Source organism: Brienomyrus brachyistius, chromosome 4, assembly GCF_023856365.1.
Source record: "Brienomyrus brachyistius isolate T26 chromosome 4, BBRACH_0.4, whole genome shotgun sequence".
Lineage (NCBI taxonomy): Eukaryota > Metazoa > Chordata > Actinopteri > Osteoglossiformes > Mormyridae > Brienomyrus > Brienomyrus brachyistius.
The window spans coordinates 3,686,793-3,704,626 of NC_064536.1; the positions used below are offsets into that span (position 1 = coordinate 3,686,793).

The 17,834-nt window shown below is 42.3% G+C and overlaps 2 protein-coding genes and 1 long non-coding RNA gene across 21 annotated transcripts in view; 1 reads left to right on the forward strand and 2 right to left on the reverse strand.

Annotated features, from left to right (window-relative positions):
* Nucleotides 1–17,834, forward strand: part of LOC125740606 (uncharacterized) — a 210,773-nt gene that overhangs the window by 163,805 nt on the left and 29,134 nt on the right. For 16 of the 18 annotated variants that reach the window (XM_049011979.1, XM_049011980.1, XM_049011983.1 and 13 more), the window contains one exon: nt 8,194–8,366. In XM_049011979.1, coding sequence (XP_048867936.1) covers nt 8,194–8,234 — 41 coding nt within the window. In that variant the 3' untranslated portion in view covers nt 8,235–8,366. Of the gene's footprint in view, nt 1–8,193; nt 8,367–8,578; nt 8,935–17,834 lie in introns of those variants that run through there. The other 2 variants (XR_007397680.1, XR_007397682.1) reach the window with 2 other exon arrangements.
* Nucleotides 1–17,834, reverse strand: part of LOC125740622 (ganglioside GM2 activator-like) — a 52,266-nt gene that overhangs the window by 906 nt on the left and 33,526 nt on the right. The window lies entirely within an intron of this gene.
* On the reverse strand, nt 1,868–3,090 carry LOC125740631 (uncharacterized). The gene is made up of 3 exons (XR_007397717.1): nt 2,654–3,090; nt 2,410–2,481; nt 1,868–2,278 (listed from the first exon to the last, which is right to left on the reverse strand). It is a non-coding gene; the product is annotated as an uncharacterized LOC125740631 (long non-coding RNA).

Genomic DNA, 17,834 nt, shown 5'->3' on the forward strand with positions numbered 1-17,834 from the left:
CTCAGGGACCCAGGAAAGGGCCCGGGGGGGTGATTCTCTGTAAGCCAGTACAGCAAAATGTGAAGTCTACGTATACGACATCTTAACAGGCAGCCATGTTGTTTGTGCGCCCCGACTCAAAAAGTCACTGCCCCCATCGAGCAGGTAAATTTTAAAAAAGTAAATAAACAGCTCGCGAGGGGAGTCAGAACACTGTAGCTAGCCTGCTGCTGAGCAATAACACGCTGCCTGAATAATGATCTCCTAAATAAGGAAAGTGCTCATTTAATATTTGGTGTAGTGACTGTTTGTGTCCAGCAGGGGGCCACAAATACCAACCTCCGCTGCCGGAGAACATACAGCAACGGAAAGAATAAGAGACCATTCCATGTTCTTAAACGAATCTGCATTTGAAAATCCTGGTTTAATAATGATTCTGCTGGCAGAGGCTACGCTGAGCAGCAGGTTGCTTCCAGGTTCAAAATGTCTAAGACAGCAGTACAGAAGAATAAGGTGAAGCAGGAGACACTGGGAACGACCAGAAAGCAGCCAGAAGCGACATTCTGATGCCAGAGGTGACTGTCAACTTATCTGACAGTTTCTCATGAATAGGAGGATGACGTCAAGTCATCAAAATAATGGGAAACATTAAGTGCAGGTGTGACGTGCACTACTAGGACAGTTCATGTGGTAGTTCCGATGTTCAGGTGTGTAAAACTGACTTAGAGGAGATGTTCGGGCCATTTACTGTGGATGGGTCTTTATCTCTCTGAAGCTAAGACTTTTCATAGCCAACCTTTCACTTTGCCATGTTCTTAACATCAGCCCAAAATTTTATTACAGAGTATTAACCTCTGTTTTTGAAGATGTGCTATATAAATAAACCTGCCTTGCTTTCCCTATAATACACGTAGTTTACCGTCACTGCAACAATTTCGGTTTCCAGCTCCTCCTAGTGGCCAGACAACATGATGTTCCAGTATTGATTTCAAAGTGTTTTTGTTTCCAGCAAGCTGGAAAAGAAAGTGAAGGGAGCTAGATATGCCCATCTCTGGCCTACATAAACCTACACAGAAATCCGTGTTCACTTTATGATTAGAATTAGCCCATATCTCAGCAGTAATGTAAAAGTAGAACAATAGTACATAGACCTCTTGTTGTGGTTTCACACTCCATGACATAGCTAAAAGAAGCACAAAGAACTTTCTGATGGTGGGAAAAAGTAAAAAGATAATAAACACTTCAACTTACAGGGAAGTTTGTGGGCTGGAGGTAGGACTGGCACTCCAGCTACCAGAAAAAACTCACACTGGTCCATTCGGAACCCACTGCATGGCTGCACCAGGATCTCATCCCTGAGGTGATACGCTGTGTGGTGGGTGGGTTCCTGGGTTCTTCTTTATCTCAAAGTTCTTTTTGATTACGACTGGTTACTAGAATCCCACCTGTCTTCTGGTCCTACTGGTTAATATTATTTGGATTTGGTATCCTGTACATATCGCTCTGCACTCACCTTTACCTGAATTTCAGCTATGATTCTTGGATTATAATTTTAATCTGTTGTCCCAGAGTACAATCCAATAAACCCACAAACTGTCTACATGGAACGAGAACCTCTTTCATTACACTAGACATCAGCTGCTTTGTTGCTCCCCGGCTCTAGTTGCTAAGAACTGAAGGGAGGAACTCTAAGAGTCCGCAAATTGTACGTGAAAATGCGTCAAGTCACATTAATGAAATATTACTGAAATCTCTGGTTGCACCAACACCTCATTAATAAAACCAACACATTAAATGATCTTTATGTTACTATCTTTTACGTATTATATCATTTTTTATTTGTGCAGCTTTTCATTGTACAGTGTAATTGACTGTTTACTATGCCCAAGACAATACACTCCTGAATCTTTAGAATTTCTATAAAACAATATTCCACTGGTTAAAGCTTTGTGAGCTTGTAACCTTGGGGTGGTTGGTCACTAAGTGTAGGTAGGAGTCCAGACTAAGGTCCTGCTGCCCCTTAAGATGTATGATTACTGCTACCCTCAGGATTCCCTCAGACACAGCGACGTCGCATAAACGACACAGAGACTCATATGCCAGTAACTGAGTAATATTTATTAACCCAAATAAAGTCTTTAAAAAGAATACAAATAGCCAGTTAACAAAATATCAAAACACGGCTAAAATCACAGATCGTAAGCCAGGACGGGACAGTTCAGCTACAAAACCCAGAGTACTGGCAGTCCAGTTCTAGATGCAAACCTAAGCCAGTATGTAAGCCAATGAGAGTGGCTACCTGGGGGAAGAGGGGAAAGGAAATTCAGCACAGTAAACACACCAAGAGCTCAAGTATCAGGGTGATATATCACTAACACACAGAGTCACACAGCAAACCATAACGTAGGGCGAGTGTTTATTGACTCACACCTTAGTCACTCCATGCGGTGCAGGAAAGGCCCCACCAGACACCCCCAGAACACCAGCATCACGTTCACAGCTCTATAGATGGAAAGAGAATAAAGGATAAATACGCTCAGGACTCACACACAAATTAGAGCAGCCAGCACTCCAAGGCTGAACTTAATAAAAAAGGATATATTCACCAGCAGTAGTCACTGCCAGTCAGTCATTATAAAAGCCACAATCAAGATACCAGAACAAACCACATCACCTTATAACAAACGAGAGAAACGTCGTCTTGTTGAGGGAGACGTTTTACTCGCAGCTCGGTGGTTGATGACTGACCATGAGGTGACACTCCTCTGGTCGTGGGTGACTTCAGTGCGACCACCGGCACTGACAGGGCTGGCTTTGAGGATTGTGTCGGTCCCCATGGGTCTGGAGATCAGGGTGACAGAGGTTCCATGTTCCTTGACTTTGCGAAAGGTCAGGGGCTGCAGGTTACTGCATCCGGGTTCCAACATCCTAAGTCAAGACGTTGGACTTGGTACTCCAATGCTGATGGTGCAGCGAAGGAGATCAATCACATTGTCTGACTTGGGGGCAACTCCTGTCTGTACCGGGAACTAAGGAGGACATGGTGAAGTCAAATTAAGTGGAAAAACCCAGGGACATCTTCTTTTGACTGCATTTATGAAGCCTGAATGGATCCCCTTCTTCTGGCCAAACTACATTTTTTCATGGTTCAATCACAAGCATCTCAACCATTTCTGGCTAAATACCAGACAGGTTTTCCCATGATGCCCTTCCTTTGAAAGGACCTGGCAGACCTGATCTGGGTAAATATTCAACACCACAATAACAACAGCAATAAATGAACATGCAAACACGCACATGTGAACTTAACTCTAATTTTATTTTCAGACTCTCCTTCAAAGCTTCATCATTCATTTCATTACCTAAGACAGTCAACAGACAGAGCAGAAGCTATTGTATTTGTTATCACGCACAATTCGCATTGGGGGAATGAATGCATTATAATCCTGGATGTCCATTATCTCAAAAACTTGAATCAATTCAGGAAAAGTAATTTGATTTTTGAATTCAGCACCCATAAAAATACCCTAAATCTATTAAAAAAAAAAACCTTGGCACCTGAAAAAATATATTTTTTTGCAGACCTGTGTAACCGATACTTCATTGATTCCTGTGAGGAACTTGTCTTTATGCCTCCCTCAACTTGCTCTTGGTAGAGTCAGCTGTCTGCGAAAGGCTGCCACCCGTGCTGGGTTTACCATCAAGACTATACCATCACGCTGGTCGACCTCATCCAGAGATTCACTTACCTGGGTAACAACATTCATGTCTCTGGTGACTCTTCCTATGAAGTCAACAGAGGGATGGGAGGGCATGGGGGGGGGGGGTCATGAGGTCACTACAAAGAGGTGTGTGGCTCCCAGCACCTGTGCAAGAGGACGAAGGTCCAAGTCGTTACAGTCCTGGTCCTCCTTGTCTTGCTGTGTGACTCGCTCACCAAGCTGACCTGACCTGATCAGACCCGATTTGAGGTTCAGAATGTTCATAACTGTGTGTTGATCAGGACCTGTATGGAATCACTGGTTTTTCCAGCCTGTAATTATTTTGCATGAGTGTGAATGAGCTCAGCTGACTCTTTGTTCCTCCCTGGTTGCTCCACCAAGCTCCACAAAGCTCCCTAATAACAGTGAGATTAATCACGCTGCACCCATCTCCACCCCGACTTCAGAGAGTAAGTAGAAATATGAACATTGTTTCAAATCAAAACTGAACTTCAATAGTCATTTTCCTGGTTCACCTTAAATAAGAGACTGAAAACATCTAGTAGTCTTTGCTATAAGCTGAAATCATTCGGGATTTTCCATAAGGAGCCTCACAAGGACCTGAGCAGGTCATCCGGCTTCTACTCTAGTCTAAAAGGATACAAAAGTACCACATCTGTCCATCATAACCTTACATAACAGGACATTAAGAGGTCAAGCCCAATTTTGGTTAAGCTGGACACGAAAAGCCATAATCTTGCAGGAAAACATCCCTGCAAGACTTTGTTTTGGTTTTTCTTATCGTGTACCTAGAGTATGGAATAGTCTTCCTGTTAGTGTAGTGCAATTAAAACCCTGGGTTCCTTTAAATCAGAGCTAGGTGAGATTTTAACAACTCTGAGCTATTAAGTTTTCCTCAAGCGAGCATGAGGGGTAGAATGGCCTCCTCTCATTTGTAAATTTCTTAAGTTCTTCTTACTGTATGTTCTTATGTTCCCACAGAGAGTTAGGCAGTCTGAAGCTACTTGCAGGACTGGGAAAATGTCATAGAAGGGAAGGCAGGACACTGAAATGTTCTTTGTTATTCCCCCAGGTAAATACTCCCAGTATCAGGAAAGCCGATGAACACACAACTTAACCATCAGAATTCTGTTACTCTGTTAAATTCTGTTAAATTTGATGTGTTTAGGGCTCATAGCAATGCAAGAGAAAACAGACAGTCAAATAGTCAAATAAGAAGGAACAAAACAATGATTTGGGATTCATTTGAAAGGCCATCAGTAAGATCCACCAATCAACGTTTTAGGAAATTTTATGTTTTATGTTCTTGTGGGACATTTAAAATAGTTACTGAGTTATTAGAGTTTTAGTTTATTTTAGGTTTTGCTGCTTCTTTGTTTTGTTTTTTACCTACTGTAATCATCAGTGAAGAAATTATAAGTCCTGAGGGCTGAGCAGGTGGATCCAAGCAACTAGAGAAGGTGGGACCAACCAATCAGATGTCTTGGTCCCGCCTCCTCTAGTTGCTTGGATCCACCTCCTCTACAATCTTATTGGTTCAGAGAGAAAACCAAGCATGTTTCATTCTGCCCTCAGTACAATTATGTGTAAGTAGAACAACCAAATTAATATATTTAAATAGATTCCTCTGCTCCTGGCAGACAAGACCCTTCCCAGGAGATCTAGAACTTTTGAGGATGATGGCTGCTTTAAAAAGTCAAAATGCTTAGATATATTGGCAGCATAATAGTGTAAGTATGTTCCTGAGGTCCAAAATTCTAAACGATAGTCGGTTTCCACTTTCTCATTGTCACTGACTGATCATTCTTCTTTAGCAAACTGATACTTAGTCATGTCGAAAAAAATTATTAGTGGGAAACTACATAATCTATTTTGACCAACAAGACAAAAACAACTGAAATTTGTGCCTAATTATGACAATTCTACAAAACCATTTATCTTTTATAACATTTGGAAATTTGTGTGAATCAATAAGAAATGACATCCTGCTGTGTAGAAGTGACATTATGGTGTGGGGATTACACTTGTTGCTTTGCGAATGTTAATTGTCATTTGAGAAATGCTCCAAAGCAATCGAGAAACAATCGAGAAACACTAATTGAGTTGATTAAATCGCAAGCTGACCTTAATAATTGATACATCGATTGTAGTTGATGAATCGTTACACCACTTACTGTATTTTTATGTTATAGTGCTGACTGGCCTGAGAGGAAGGCTGAGAGCAGATGGTGCAGGCAGGACATTTATGATGAAACTGATTTGAAAAATGGACAGGACAGAAAATGGATGGATGGAAATCAGATGTGAATCTGTATGGCTGTATAGAATATAGTACTATCAATAAATACAGATTAGTTAGTCCTTTCTGTAGTGAATGTAATATGAAATATATAGTTTAATATAAACATCAGACACTATTAAAAAAAAATTACACACACACACATGTCCGATATACTTATCCTTATGGGGCCCGCTCATTCACTTCTATGGGAAAAATGCTAATGCTAACTATGACAACCTTAACCCCCACCCTGCCCTAACCATAACCATAAGTAACCAAGCAAAATACAAGAGGTTTTGAATTTTTAGTCTTTTCATTGCAGTCACAGATTTTTATTAAATTGAGTTTCCCCTTATGGGAAACAGGAAACTGCTCCCCATAAGGGAAAAATAATGTATTCATCATGTTGTGGAGACATTGTGTCCCCATAAGGATAGGTATAGCTGCTCACACACACACACACACACACACACACATAGATATCTTGTTGCGTAATAAGAAAAAAGATACGTGGCAAATGCAATTCAAAATGTCACAACACAAGTGAAGTGTGCAGTACAGCACAAGGCATGATGGGTTTTATGTGTTTGCAGATCTGATATTAGTGTGAATACAGTCTTCAGTTCCACCAAGTGCCAATGGCAGCAGCACCGACAGGAGAAGTGGGCAGCAGACCTGCAGAGCGAGAAGGACCTCTTCACATTCTCACTGTCAACGTTAGAGGACTGAAAGAAAATGGCAAAAAACTTAAATCTATAATCAGTGAGGTTGACATTGTTTTCCTAGCAGAGACTCACGTGGAAGATGGAGATGCTTGGAAAGATTATGAGAAGGATTGGAAAATATTCTTCACATGCTGTGATCCCAGGTGCAAAGGATGCTTTAGGTCCAAGTTAAAAAATGGAACTGCAATTCTGCTGAATAATAAAAGAAATTTCAAATATTGTTTACCTGAAATTGTTGATGGAAGCGGCCGTTATGTGATTGTGAGTTGCTGGATATCAGGAAGATTATGCACTTTTGTATGTGTGTATCACCACAGAAAACAAAAAGGACTTCTCAAGGAACTGTCTGAAAAAATAATACCCCCGTACACTGACATTCTTGTGGTTGGGGGGAACTTCAAAATTGCACTTGATAAAGTGAAAGACAGAACAAATAAAAGCAACAACTCTGTTCATAACAGAATAAGGAAGGAGCTGTATCCCTTCTTGGATGAACATGATCTTATAGATGCCTGGAGAAAGAAAAACCCTGATAAAGAAGAGTACACTTATGAGAATACTTGGGAGAAAGTCAGGTCAGACTACTTCTTCATTAATGCTGACAAATGGGAGCTGGTCCAAGACTGCAGCATCAACAAAGAGAATATATCTGGTCATTGGTCTGTTTCACTCATCCTTGATTTGAAAGATCAAACCCGAGAACTTAAGATTTTTTCTTGCACAGTGCACGACCTGCCAAGAGATAAAGACCTTACAGAATTATGCTCTGACATTATTCTCTTAACAAAGGGGGAGGCTGAACATAAAGACTATATTAATAAAATTAAAGAAGAAGAAGGAAAAACGAATTGGATTGTGCTCTGGTCAGATCATAGTAACGCTGCCATTCTGGTGACAAAGAGACGAGGGGTCATGCACATTTTATTCACTGTTTATCATAAAAATTATGTGATTTTGCACTGCAGAGTCTTAGGCATGCTTCACACCTTTGTAACTGCATGTAATCCAACTGAAAATAATCTGAAGAACATGTTAAGAGAAATATTGAGCAATCGATCAGGAAGGATTGTGATTGGCGGAGACTTCAGCGCCTCAGAGCCAAGAATTATGGAATTGATGGAAGAAAATGAGTTTAAAAAACCTGAGGGTGAATACATGAAATCGCACTACTTAATTCATGCTCCGTTGGGCCAAGCCAATAAAATTCATCCACGCATCTATTTTCTGAAACAGCAGGACAGGCGCCTATCCTGGAAACAATGGGTGCAGGTGGGAACCAACCCTGGGCAGGGGCCAACATGCACACAACCACAGGACCAATTAAGAAACACCAATCAACCTGCCCAGGCTGCTTTTGAACTGTGTGGGGGAGCCAACGCCCCTGGTGAAAACCCACTCGAACATGAGGAGAACGTGCAAACTGCACGCAGAAAGTTCCAGGGAGAACTGGACCCAGAAACTATAACACAGCATTACTACAACCAACCTTCCAAAGAATTCGGAAAAAGAAAAAAAACGGTTGATTAATATTTTTGTACTGATCCTTCACTTGCCAAAAATGAACCATGAGGATGTTGATAATATCATTTGGTCACTGGGCAAACATAAAATTCATATAAAATTCACCAAATCACAATTTTGGATTTTTGCTACAATACTGACAAGGTGCCTGTCGGTATATTTCAAGAAATTAAACAGTATGATAAAAAAAAACCTCCATTAGAAAGACTGGGATATCTGAAGGACACTCTTTCCGCAGCAAAGGGCTCCTCCAAAGATGATGTCTTAAGGCTGGTGTATATTTCTGCATTGAATTGATGCTGTTAGTATGGTACCATAGGCTGCACCTTATAGTGCCTGCTTACAGAAAGGTGCTAAGCAGTGACTGCCTTTCATCAATGATTCTGCCCACATTCTAGAACTTTTCATGCATCACTAATGATGAGGAATTACAGAAAAAAATCTTAATTTCATTATTGTACCTGTATGTTAAACACAAAAAAAAAAATAGGATGAAAAGCTTCAGCTAAGTACAGCAACTCTAAGCTGCTCTTAGTGCATGTAAGTGAGAGATGGTGTATGTGAAAGATGGTGTAAGTGAGAGACAGTGTATGTGAGAGATGGCGTAAGAGAAAGATGGTGCAAGTGAGAGACGGTGTATGTGAGAGATGGTGTATGTGAGAGACGGTGTATGTGAGAGATGATGTGAGAGTCGGTGTAAGTGAGAGACGGTATATGTGAGAGATGGTGTAAGAGAAAGATGGTGTAAGTGAGAGACAGTGTATGTGAGAGATGGTGTAAGAGAAAGATGGTGCAAGTGAGAGACGGTGTATGTGAGAGATGGTGTATGTGAGAGATGATGTGAGAGTCGGTGTATGTGAGAGATGGTGTAAGTGAGAGACGGTGTAAAAGAAAGATGGTGTAAGTGAGAGACGGTGTATGTGAGAGATTGCGTAAGTGAGAGATGGTGTATGTGCGAGATGGTGTAAGTGAGAGATGGTGTAAGTGAGAGACGGTGTATGTGAGAGATGGTGTAAGTGAGAGATGGTGTATGTGAGAGACGGTGTATGTGAGAGATGGTGTAAGTGAGAGACAGTGTATGTGAGAGATGGTGTATGTGAGAGATGGTGTAAGAGAAAGATGGTGTAAGTGAGAGATGGTGTATGTGAGAGACGGTGTATGTGAGAGATGGTGTGAGAGTCGGTGTATGTGAGAGATGGTGTAAGTGAGAGACGGTGTAAAAGAAAGATGGTGTAAGTGAGAGACGGTGTAAGTGAGAGACGGTGTATGTGAGAGATGGTGTAAGTGAGAGATGGTGTAAGAGAGAGATGGTGTAAGAGAAAGATGGTGTAAGAGAGAGATGGTGTAAGAGAGAGATGGTGTAAGTGAGAGATGGTGTCCTGCACCAGACTGGCGTCCTACCTAGAATATCTCCTGCCTGATGCTCACCTTACAGTTCCTGGATCACCATGAACATAAGGAGATTACAGGCTTCTGAGACGGATGGGCAGAAACTAATAAATGAAAGACATGAAGGACACCAGGGTGTAATACAATGTATCGTACATTATATCTGTAACATGAATGTATTACTGCTTTTGAGCTATACATCAAAACATTCAACCACCTACCAACTGCTTATCCAGCATGGGGTTTTGGGTTTAATGGATACATAATGGATTCATAAATAGGATCTTTATGATTAATATGCTAATTCTTAGTATTGTAATGTTTCATAGCTAAAAATTCTAACTTAAAATCAGAATTTGACCTGAACTGTTGCTTTGTCATTATAGGCTGTTAATTTGTTGGGATATTAAAATTTTGAGGATGCAAATATGTAACACCTTGTTGTTGGGATATTTTTATACCTTGTGTACTATGAGGAGCAGGGATGCACTTTTATACGCGCTGTGCCTGTTGTATATCTCTAACTCTACTATCACTCTGGGGACACCGTCTGTGAAATATAAACGTAGATGCAAGTAACCTGCTGTCCCTGGTATTATAACTCCTGCCTTATTGTTTAGGATCGTGGTTATGGACGCTTCATGTTTACCTGGGATGTACAAAGTGTGTGTCTGTGTGTGGGTGGGGGAATCGGGGACAAATAAAGTATATTCATTCAGTTCTGTTTCTTCTCTTCCCCACAGGAAACACACACACACACCCGCACACACACATGTAGGGTATACCTATCCTTATGGGGCCCGCTCATTCACTTCTATGGGAAAAATGCTAACGCTAACTATGACAACTTTAACCCCCACCCTGCCCTAACCATAACCATAAGTAACCAAGCAAAATACAAGAGTTTTTACATTTTTAGTTTTTTCATAGCATTCACTGATTTTTATAAAATATAGTTTTCCCTTATGGGGCCAGGAAACCAGTCCCCATAAGGGAAAAAAATGGATATTTATCACGTTATGGGGACATTGTGTCCCCATAAGGATAGGTATACCCGCTCACACACACACACACACACACACACACACACACATGTAGGGTATAACTATCCTTATGGGGCCCGCTTATTCACTTCTATGGGAAAAATGCTAACGCCAACTATGAGAACTTTAACCCTCACCCTGCCCTAACCTAAGGGAAAAAAATTGATATTTATATTGTGTCCCCATAAGGATAGGTATACCTGCTCACACACACACATGCACACACACACACACACACCTTGATCCTCACCCAACAATCCAACATTTATTTTCGTGTTTCCTCTTTTTCAAATGAATCCCAGATTCCTAATGCAACTAAAATTAACATGAATTGAAATGTCAATTTCAATGTGTTTCACAGGGGCCTGGTCAAGCAAACAGCTTAACATTGATAGTGACAAATTCTAATATTTCATACTTGAATGAGGTTTTGCCAGCAAATGCACTGTGCAGGAATTCATCTTAATCGCTGCAGATTAATATACCTAAATAAATTAGCGAACAGCGCCGACTATTGGCAGAAAATGAAATTAAATATGAATTGAACAGGTCAAAATATAAGAGTAAGTGATATTGTGAACAGTGCTGGTCGAAGCCCATGTGGACCTCCGGTGCCCCCCCCCCCCCCCCCCCCCCCCCCGCACTTCATCACCCGATTTTAATTTGTCTCTGTGCCTCTACGTGTTCCCTAACTCCCTGTGTCGCTAATGGGTCTCCAGATCATTTATCCATCAGCTCGCCAATGACTCAGTTCACCCATGACATCGTGCTGGTTCCAACACCATAATACCCACAATATGCGTAATAAAAAGTGCCTTAAAAGTGACGAACGTCCATCTTTGTGAAATTCTGATTTTATTTTTATTCATGACTTAATCAGATCACATCCAACGGGCCATCGTTAAAAGCAACACGCCCTGAAGGTTTGAACCTGGAGAGTATGTAGAGATATTAATTAACTGGAAAAGGTGACGTATCACTGCAGTTTAAGATGAAAGCTGGTGCGGAGACAGGCGATTTCCTGGGTGCCGCTGGAGACGGTAATCTGGGCTTCGTATTCTCCGTTAGCGAGGAACGACGGCAGCTCGACGTCGCTAATGTTCCAGACGGTGGGCGGCAGGTGAAGCGCCACCTGGAGAAGTAAGGGGCAAGCTGTTAGACGGCTGTTTCATGTTCATTACAGAAAGAACTGTTCCTATCAGCCCACGATCATGTCTCATACTCACTATTAAAATATGTCTGTCCTGTGTTTTTATGTAATTAATGTTCTCTATAGCACCCCGTCCCCCTCATCTCAGGGACCCAGGAAAGGGCCCGGGGGGGGGGGTGATTCTCTGTAAGCTAGTTCCATGTTTTAAAATAAATCTGCATTTTTAAATCCTGGTTTAATCCTGGGTCTGCTGGCAGAAGGCTACGCTGCGCAGCAGGTTGCTTCCAGGTTCAAAGTTTCGAAGACATAAATATAAGGTGAAGCAGGAAACAGTGGGAACAACCAGAAACGAGACAGATTCTGATGCCAAAGATGACTGTCAATGTCACTGGCATTGAGAAAAACAACTTAATGAATAAAAATACATAATAGATGGTGCTGTAAGCAATTAGATCTGGAGCTTCCTAGATCTGGCGGACGGTCTGGGGAATCTTGGGATGCTCTGGGCCCTTCTAGCGGTTTGGGGGTTTGGGGTCTGCCACTCTCCGGTCACCGGGGGTCCACTCCTGGGTGGGGGGGGGCACTTTGTATGTATGGGCCTTCCTTCAATCATCCTGCAGTGTCGGTAGGGGGACATGCCGGGTGGCTGCGATGGGTGGCTATCCGTCCTGCCGGTGGGTGGGCTGGGGGGACCAGGGCCCCTCCGGTGTGTGGGGGGCCCTCCGCCGGGGGGCGCGAGCTCCCGGTTGATGGGGCCCTTCAGCCCTGGACCTGCTTGCCTTGGTGGAGGGGTCGTGGGTGGGACTGGGGGGCTCTCTGCCCATCCCCTCTCTGCAGGCCTCCTTGTACGGGGGTTGGCGCCCCCTTAGTCCCTCGCGGACTCCCTCTCAGGTTGGGTGGGTAGTTGTCTCGGGGAAGCGTGGCCGTGGGCCCTTATGCCATGGGGGCGGCGGGGTGGCCTTGGTTGCCTGGTTCCCCCTGCCTTCACCTTTGGGATGGGGGGGGGCACTGTCACGCCCCCCGATGACATGAACTACCAACATGTCCAATGACGTTTTACTCGCAACTTCACTCGGTGGTTGATGGCTGACCATGAGGTGACACTCCTCTGGTCGTGGGTGACTTCAGTGCGACTACAGGCACTGACAGGGCTGGTTATGAGGATTGTGTCGGTCCCCATGGGTCTGGAGACAGAGGTTCCATGTTCCTTGACTTCAGGGGCTGCAGGTTACTAGGTCCTGGTTCCAACACCCTAAGTCATAATGCTGGACTTAGTACTCCAATGCTGGTGGTGCGGCAAAGGAGATCAATCACATCGTGTGATTTGGCAGGTGTCCCCTCCCTTTCTGGGAGACTGAGAGGCGGGGACCCGGCCGGGGCCTACCACGCTGGGGTGACGGTGGAGGAGTGACTTGGGAAGTCACTGGGGAGGTCATTAGGGAAATCAGGGAGATCCCCGAGGGGTCCCATTCGAGCTCCTCCTCCTCCTCTGAGGAAGCGGCATCTGCTCACACTAACAAGCAAAGCGGCACTCTGCCCTCTACTGGCAACTGTGAGGATACCTTAAACTATTTCCCATTCCTAATTAAACATACATACATTATAAAGGCAACACTTGTCCATTATAACTAAAATAAAAACATTCCTTTAAATAAAATAACATCTCCTTGGTGACATAAACATACCAAAATTATATAAAATTGTGTCCACACATTTTGTGGGCGTCACACATCATCCCAACTGCCTGGAAATTGGGACTTGTAGTCCTTCTCTGGTAAGTGAAGGGTGATTGCCTGGATTGTGGCAGCTACAGGGGGATAACACTGCTCTCAGTGCCGGGAAAGGTCCATGCTTAGGTCTTCCTTAACCGGATCCATGATCACTTGTTTGCCTATCAGTGGCCGGAGCAGTCTGGTTTTACACCTAAGAAGTCTGCCATCGACCGCACCTGGTACTGATGATTCTCACTGAGCACTAGCGTGAATTTCGGTGAAATCGGTGATCTTCATGGAGTCAACGGAAGTTCTGATCAGGGCTCTCGAACGGACTGAGTAAGGAGTCCGAGTGTCTGGGATTGTGAGTGTCCTGAATTTAAACCAAGATCCAGGCCTTTAATGACTTCTTAGGCACAGCCATCAGTAGTGTGTCTGTCTGCGGGGAGAATGTCGACCTCGTCCAGAGATTCACTTACCTGGGTAACAACATTCATCTCTGGTGACTCTTCCTATGAAGTCAACAGAGGGATGGGAGGGCATGGGGGGGGGGGGGGGGGGGGGGGTCACGAGGTCACTACAAAGAGGTGTGTGGCTCCCAGCACCTGTGCAAGAGGACGAAGGTCCAAGTCGTTACAGTCCTGGTCCTCCTTGTCTTGCTGTGTGACTCGCTCACCAAGCTGACCTGACCTGATCAGACCCGATTTGAGGTTCAGAATGTTCATAACTGTGTGTTGATCAGGACCTGTATGGAATCACTGGTTTTTCCAGCCTGTCATTATTTTGCATGAGTGTGAATGAGCTCAGCTGACTCTTTGTTCCTCCCTGGTTGCTCCACCAAGCTCCACAAAGCTCCCTAATAACAGTGAGATTAATCACGCTGCACCCATCTCCACCCCGACCTCGGAGTGTAAGTTGAAATATGAACATTGTTTCAAATCAAAACTGAACTTCAATAGTCATTTTCCTGGTTCACCTTAAATAAGAGACTGAAAACATCTAGCAGTCTTTGCTATAAGCTGAAATCATTCGGGATTTTCCATAAGGAGCCTCACAAGGACCTGAGCAGGTCATCCGGCTTCTACTCTAGTCTAAAAGGATACAAAAGTGCCACATCTGTCCATCATAACCTTACATAACAGGACATTAAGAGGTCAAGCCCAATTTTGGTTAAGCTGGACACGAAAAGCCATAATCTTGCAGGAAAACATCCCTGCAAGACTTTGTTTTGGTTTTTCTTATCGTGTACCTAGAGTATGGAATAGTCTTCCTGTTAGTGTAGTGCAATTAAAACCCTGGGTTCCTTTAAATCAGAGCTAGGTGAGATTTTAACAACTCTGAGCTATTAAGTTTTCCTCAAGCGAGCATGAGGGGCAGAATGGCCTCCTCTCATTTGTAAATTTCTTAAGTTCTTCTTACTGTATGTTCTTATGTTCCCACAGAGGGTAAGGCAGTCTGAAGCTACTTGCAGGACTGGGAAAATGTCATAGAAGGGAAGGCAGGACACTGAAATGTTCTTTGTTATTCCCCCAGGTAAATACTCCCAGTATCAGGAAAGCCGATGAACAGACAACTTAACCATCAGAATTCTGTTACTCTGTTAAATTCTGTTAAATTTGATGTGTTTAGGGCTCATAGCAATGCAAGAGAAAACAGACAGTCAAATAGTCAAATGAGAAGGAACAAAACAATGATTTGGGATTCATTTGAAAGGCCATCAATAAGATCCACCAATCAACGTTTTAGGAAATTTTATGTTTTATGTTCTTGTGGGACATTTAAAATAGTTACTGAGTTATTAGAGTTTTAGTTTATTTTAGGTTTTGCTGCTTCTTTGTTTTGTTTTTTACCTACTGTAATCATCAGTGAAGAAATTATAAGTCCTGAGGGCTGAGCAGGTGGATCCAAGCAACTAGAGAAGGTGGGACCAACCAATCAGATGTCTTGGTCCCGCCTCCTCTAGTTGCTTGGATCCACCTCCTCTACAATCTTATTGGTTCAGAGAGAAAACCAAGCATGTTTCATTCTGCCCTCAGTACAATTATGTGTAAGTAGAACAACCAAATTAATATATTTAAATAGATTCCTCTGCTCCTGGCAGACAAGACCCTTCCCAGGAGATCTAGAACTTTTGAGGATGATGGCTGCTTTAAAAAGTCAAAATGCTTAGATATATTGGCAGCATAATAGTGTAAGTATGTTCCTGAGGTCCAAAATTCTAAACGATAGTCGGTTTCCACTTTCTCATTGTCACTGACTGATCATTCTTCTTTAGCAAACTGATACTTAGTCATGTCGAAAAAAATTATTAGTGGGGAAACTACATAATCTATTTTGACCAACAAGACAAAAACAACTGAAATTTGTGCCTAATTATGACAATTCTACAAAACCATTTATCTTTTATAACATTTGGAAATTTGTGTGAATCAATAAGAAATGACATCCTGCTGTGTAGAAGTGACATTATGGTGTGGGGATTACACTTGTTGCTTTGCGAATGTTAATTGTCATTTGAGAAATGCTCCAAAGCAATCGAGAAACAATCGAGAAACACTAATTGAGTTGATTAAATCGCAAGCTGACCTTAATCATTGATACATCGATTGTAGTTGATGAATCGTTACACCACTTACTGTATTTTTATGTTATAATGCTGACTGACCTGAGAGGAAGGCTGAGAGCAGATGGTGCAGGCAGGACATTTATGATGAAACTGATTTGAAAAATGGACAGGACAGAAAATGGATGGATGGAAATCAGATGTGAATCTGTATGGCTGTATAGAATATAGTACTATCAATAAATACAGATTAGTTAGTCCTTTCTGTAGTGAATGTAATATGAAATATATAGTTTAATATAAACATCAGACACTATTAAAAATAAATTACACACACACACATGTCCGATATACTTATCCTTATGGGGCCCGCTCATTCACTTCTATGGGAAAAATGCTAATGCTAACTATGACAACCTTAACCCCCACCCTGCCCTAACCATAACCATAAGTAACCAAGCAAAATACAAGAGGTTTTGAATTTTTAGTCTTTTCATTGCAGTCACAGATTTTTATTAAATTGAGTTTCCCCTTATGGGAAACAGGAAACTGCTCCCCATAAGGGAAAAATAATGTATTCATCATGTTGTGGAGACCCCATAAGGATAGGTATAGCTGCTCACACACACACACACACACACACACATAGATATCTTGTTGCATAATAATAAAAAAGATACGTGGCAAATGCAATTCAAAATGTCACAACACAAGTGAAATGTGCAGTACAGCACAAGGCATGATGGGTTTTATGTGTTTGCAGATCTGATATTAGTGTGAATACAGTCTTCAGTTCCACCAAGTGCCAATGGCAGCAGCATCGACAGAAGTGGGCGGCAGAACTACAGAGCGAGAAGGACCTCTTCACATTCTCACTGTCAACGTTAGAGGACTGAAAACAAATGGCAAAAAACTTAAATCTATAATCAGTGAGGTTGACATTGTTTTCCTAGCAGAGACTCACGTGGAAGATGGAGATGCTTGGAAAGATTATGAGAAGGATTGGAAAATATTCTTCACATGCTGTGATCCCAGGTGCAAAGGCTGCTTTAGGTCCAAGTTAAAAAATGGAACTGCAATTCTGCTGAATAATAAAAGAAACTTCAAATATTGTTTACCTGAAATTGTTGATGGAAGCGGCCGTTATGTGATTGTGAGTTGCTGGATATCAGGAAGATTATGCACTTTTGTATGTGTGTATCACCACAGAAAACAAAAAGGACTTCTCAAGGAACTGTCTGAAAAAATAATACCCCCGTACACTGACATTCTTGTGGTTGGGGGGAACTTCAAAACTGCACTTGATAAAGTGAAAGACAGAACAAATAAAAGCAACAACTCTGTTCATAACAGAATAAGGAAGGAGCTGTATCCCTTCTTGGATGAACATGATCTTATAGATGCCTGGAGAATGAAAAACCCTGATAAAGAAGAGTACACTTATGAGAATACTTGGGAGAAAGTCAGGTCAGACTACTTCTTCATTAATGCTGACAAATGGGAGCTGGTCCAAGACTGCAGCATCAACAAAGAGAATATATCTGGTCATTGGTCTGTTTCACTCATCCTTGATTTGAAAGATCAAACCCGAGAACTTAAGATTTTTTCTTGCACAGTGCACGACCTGCCAAGAGATAAAGACCTTACAGAATTATGCTCTGACATTATTCTCTTAACAAAGGGGGAGGCTGAACATAAAGACTATATTAATAAAATTAAAGAAGAAGAAGGAAAAACGAATTGGATTGT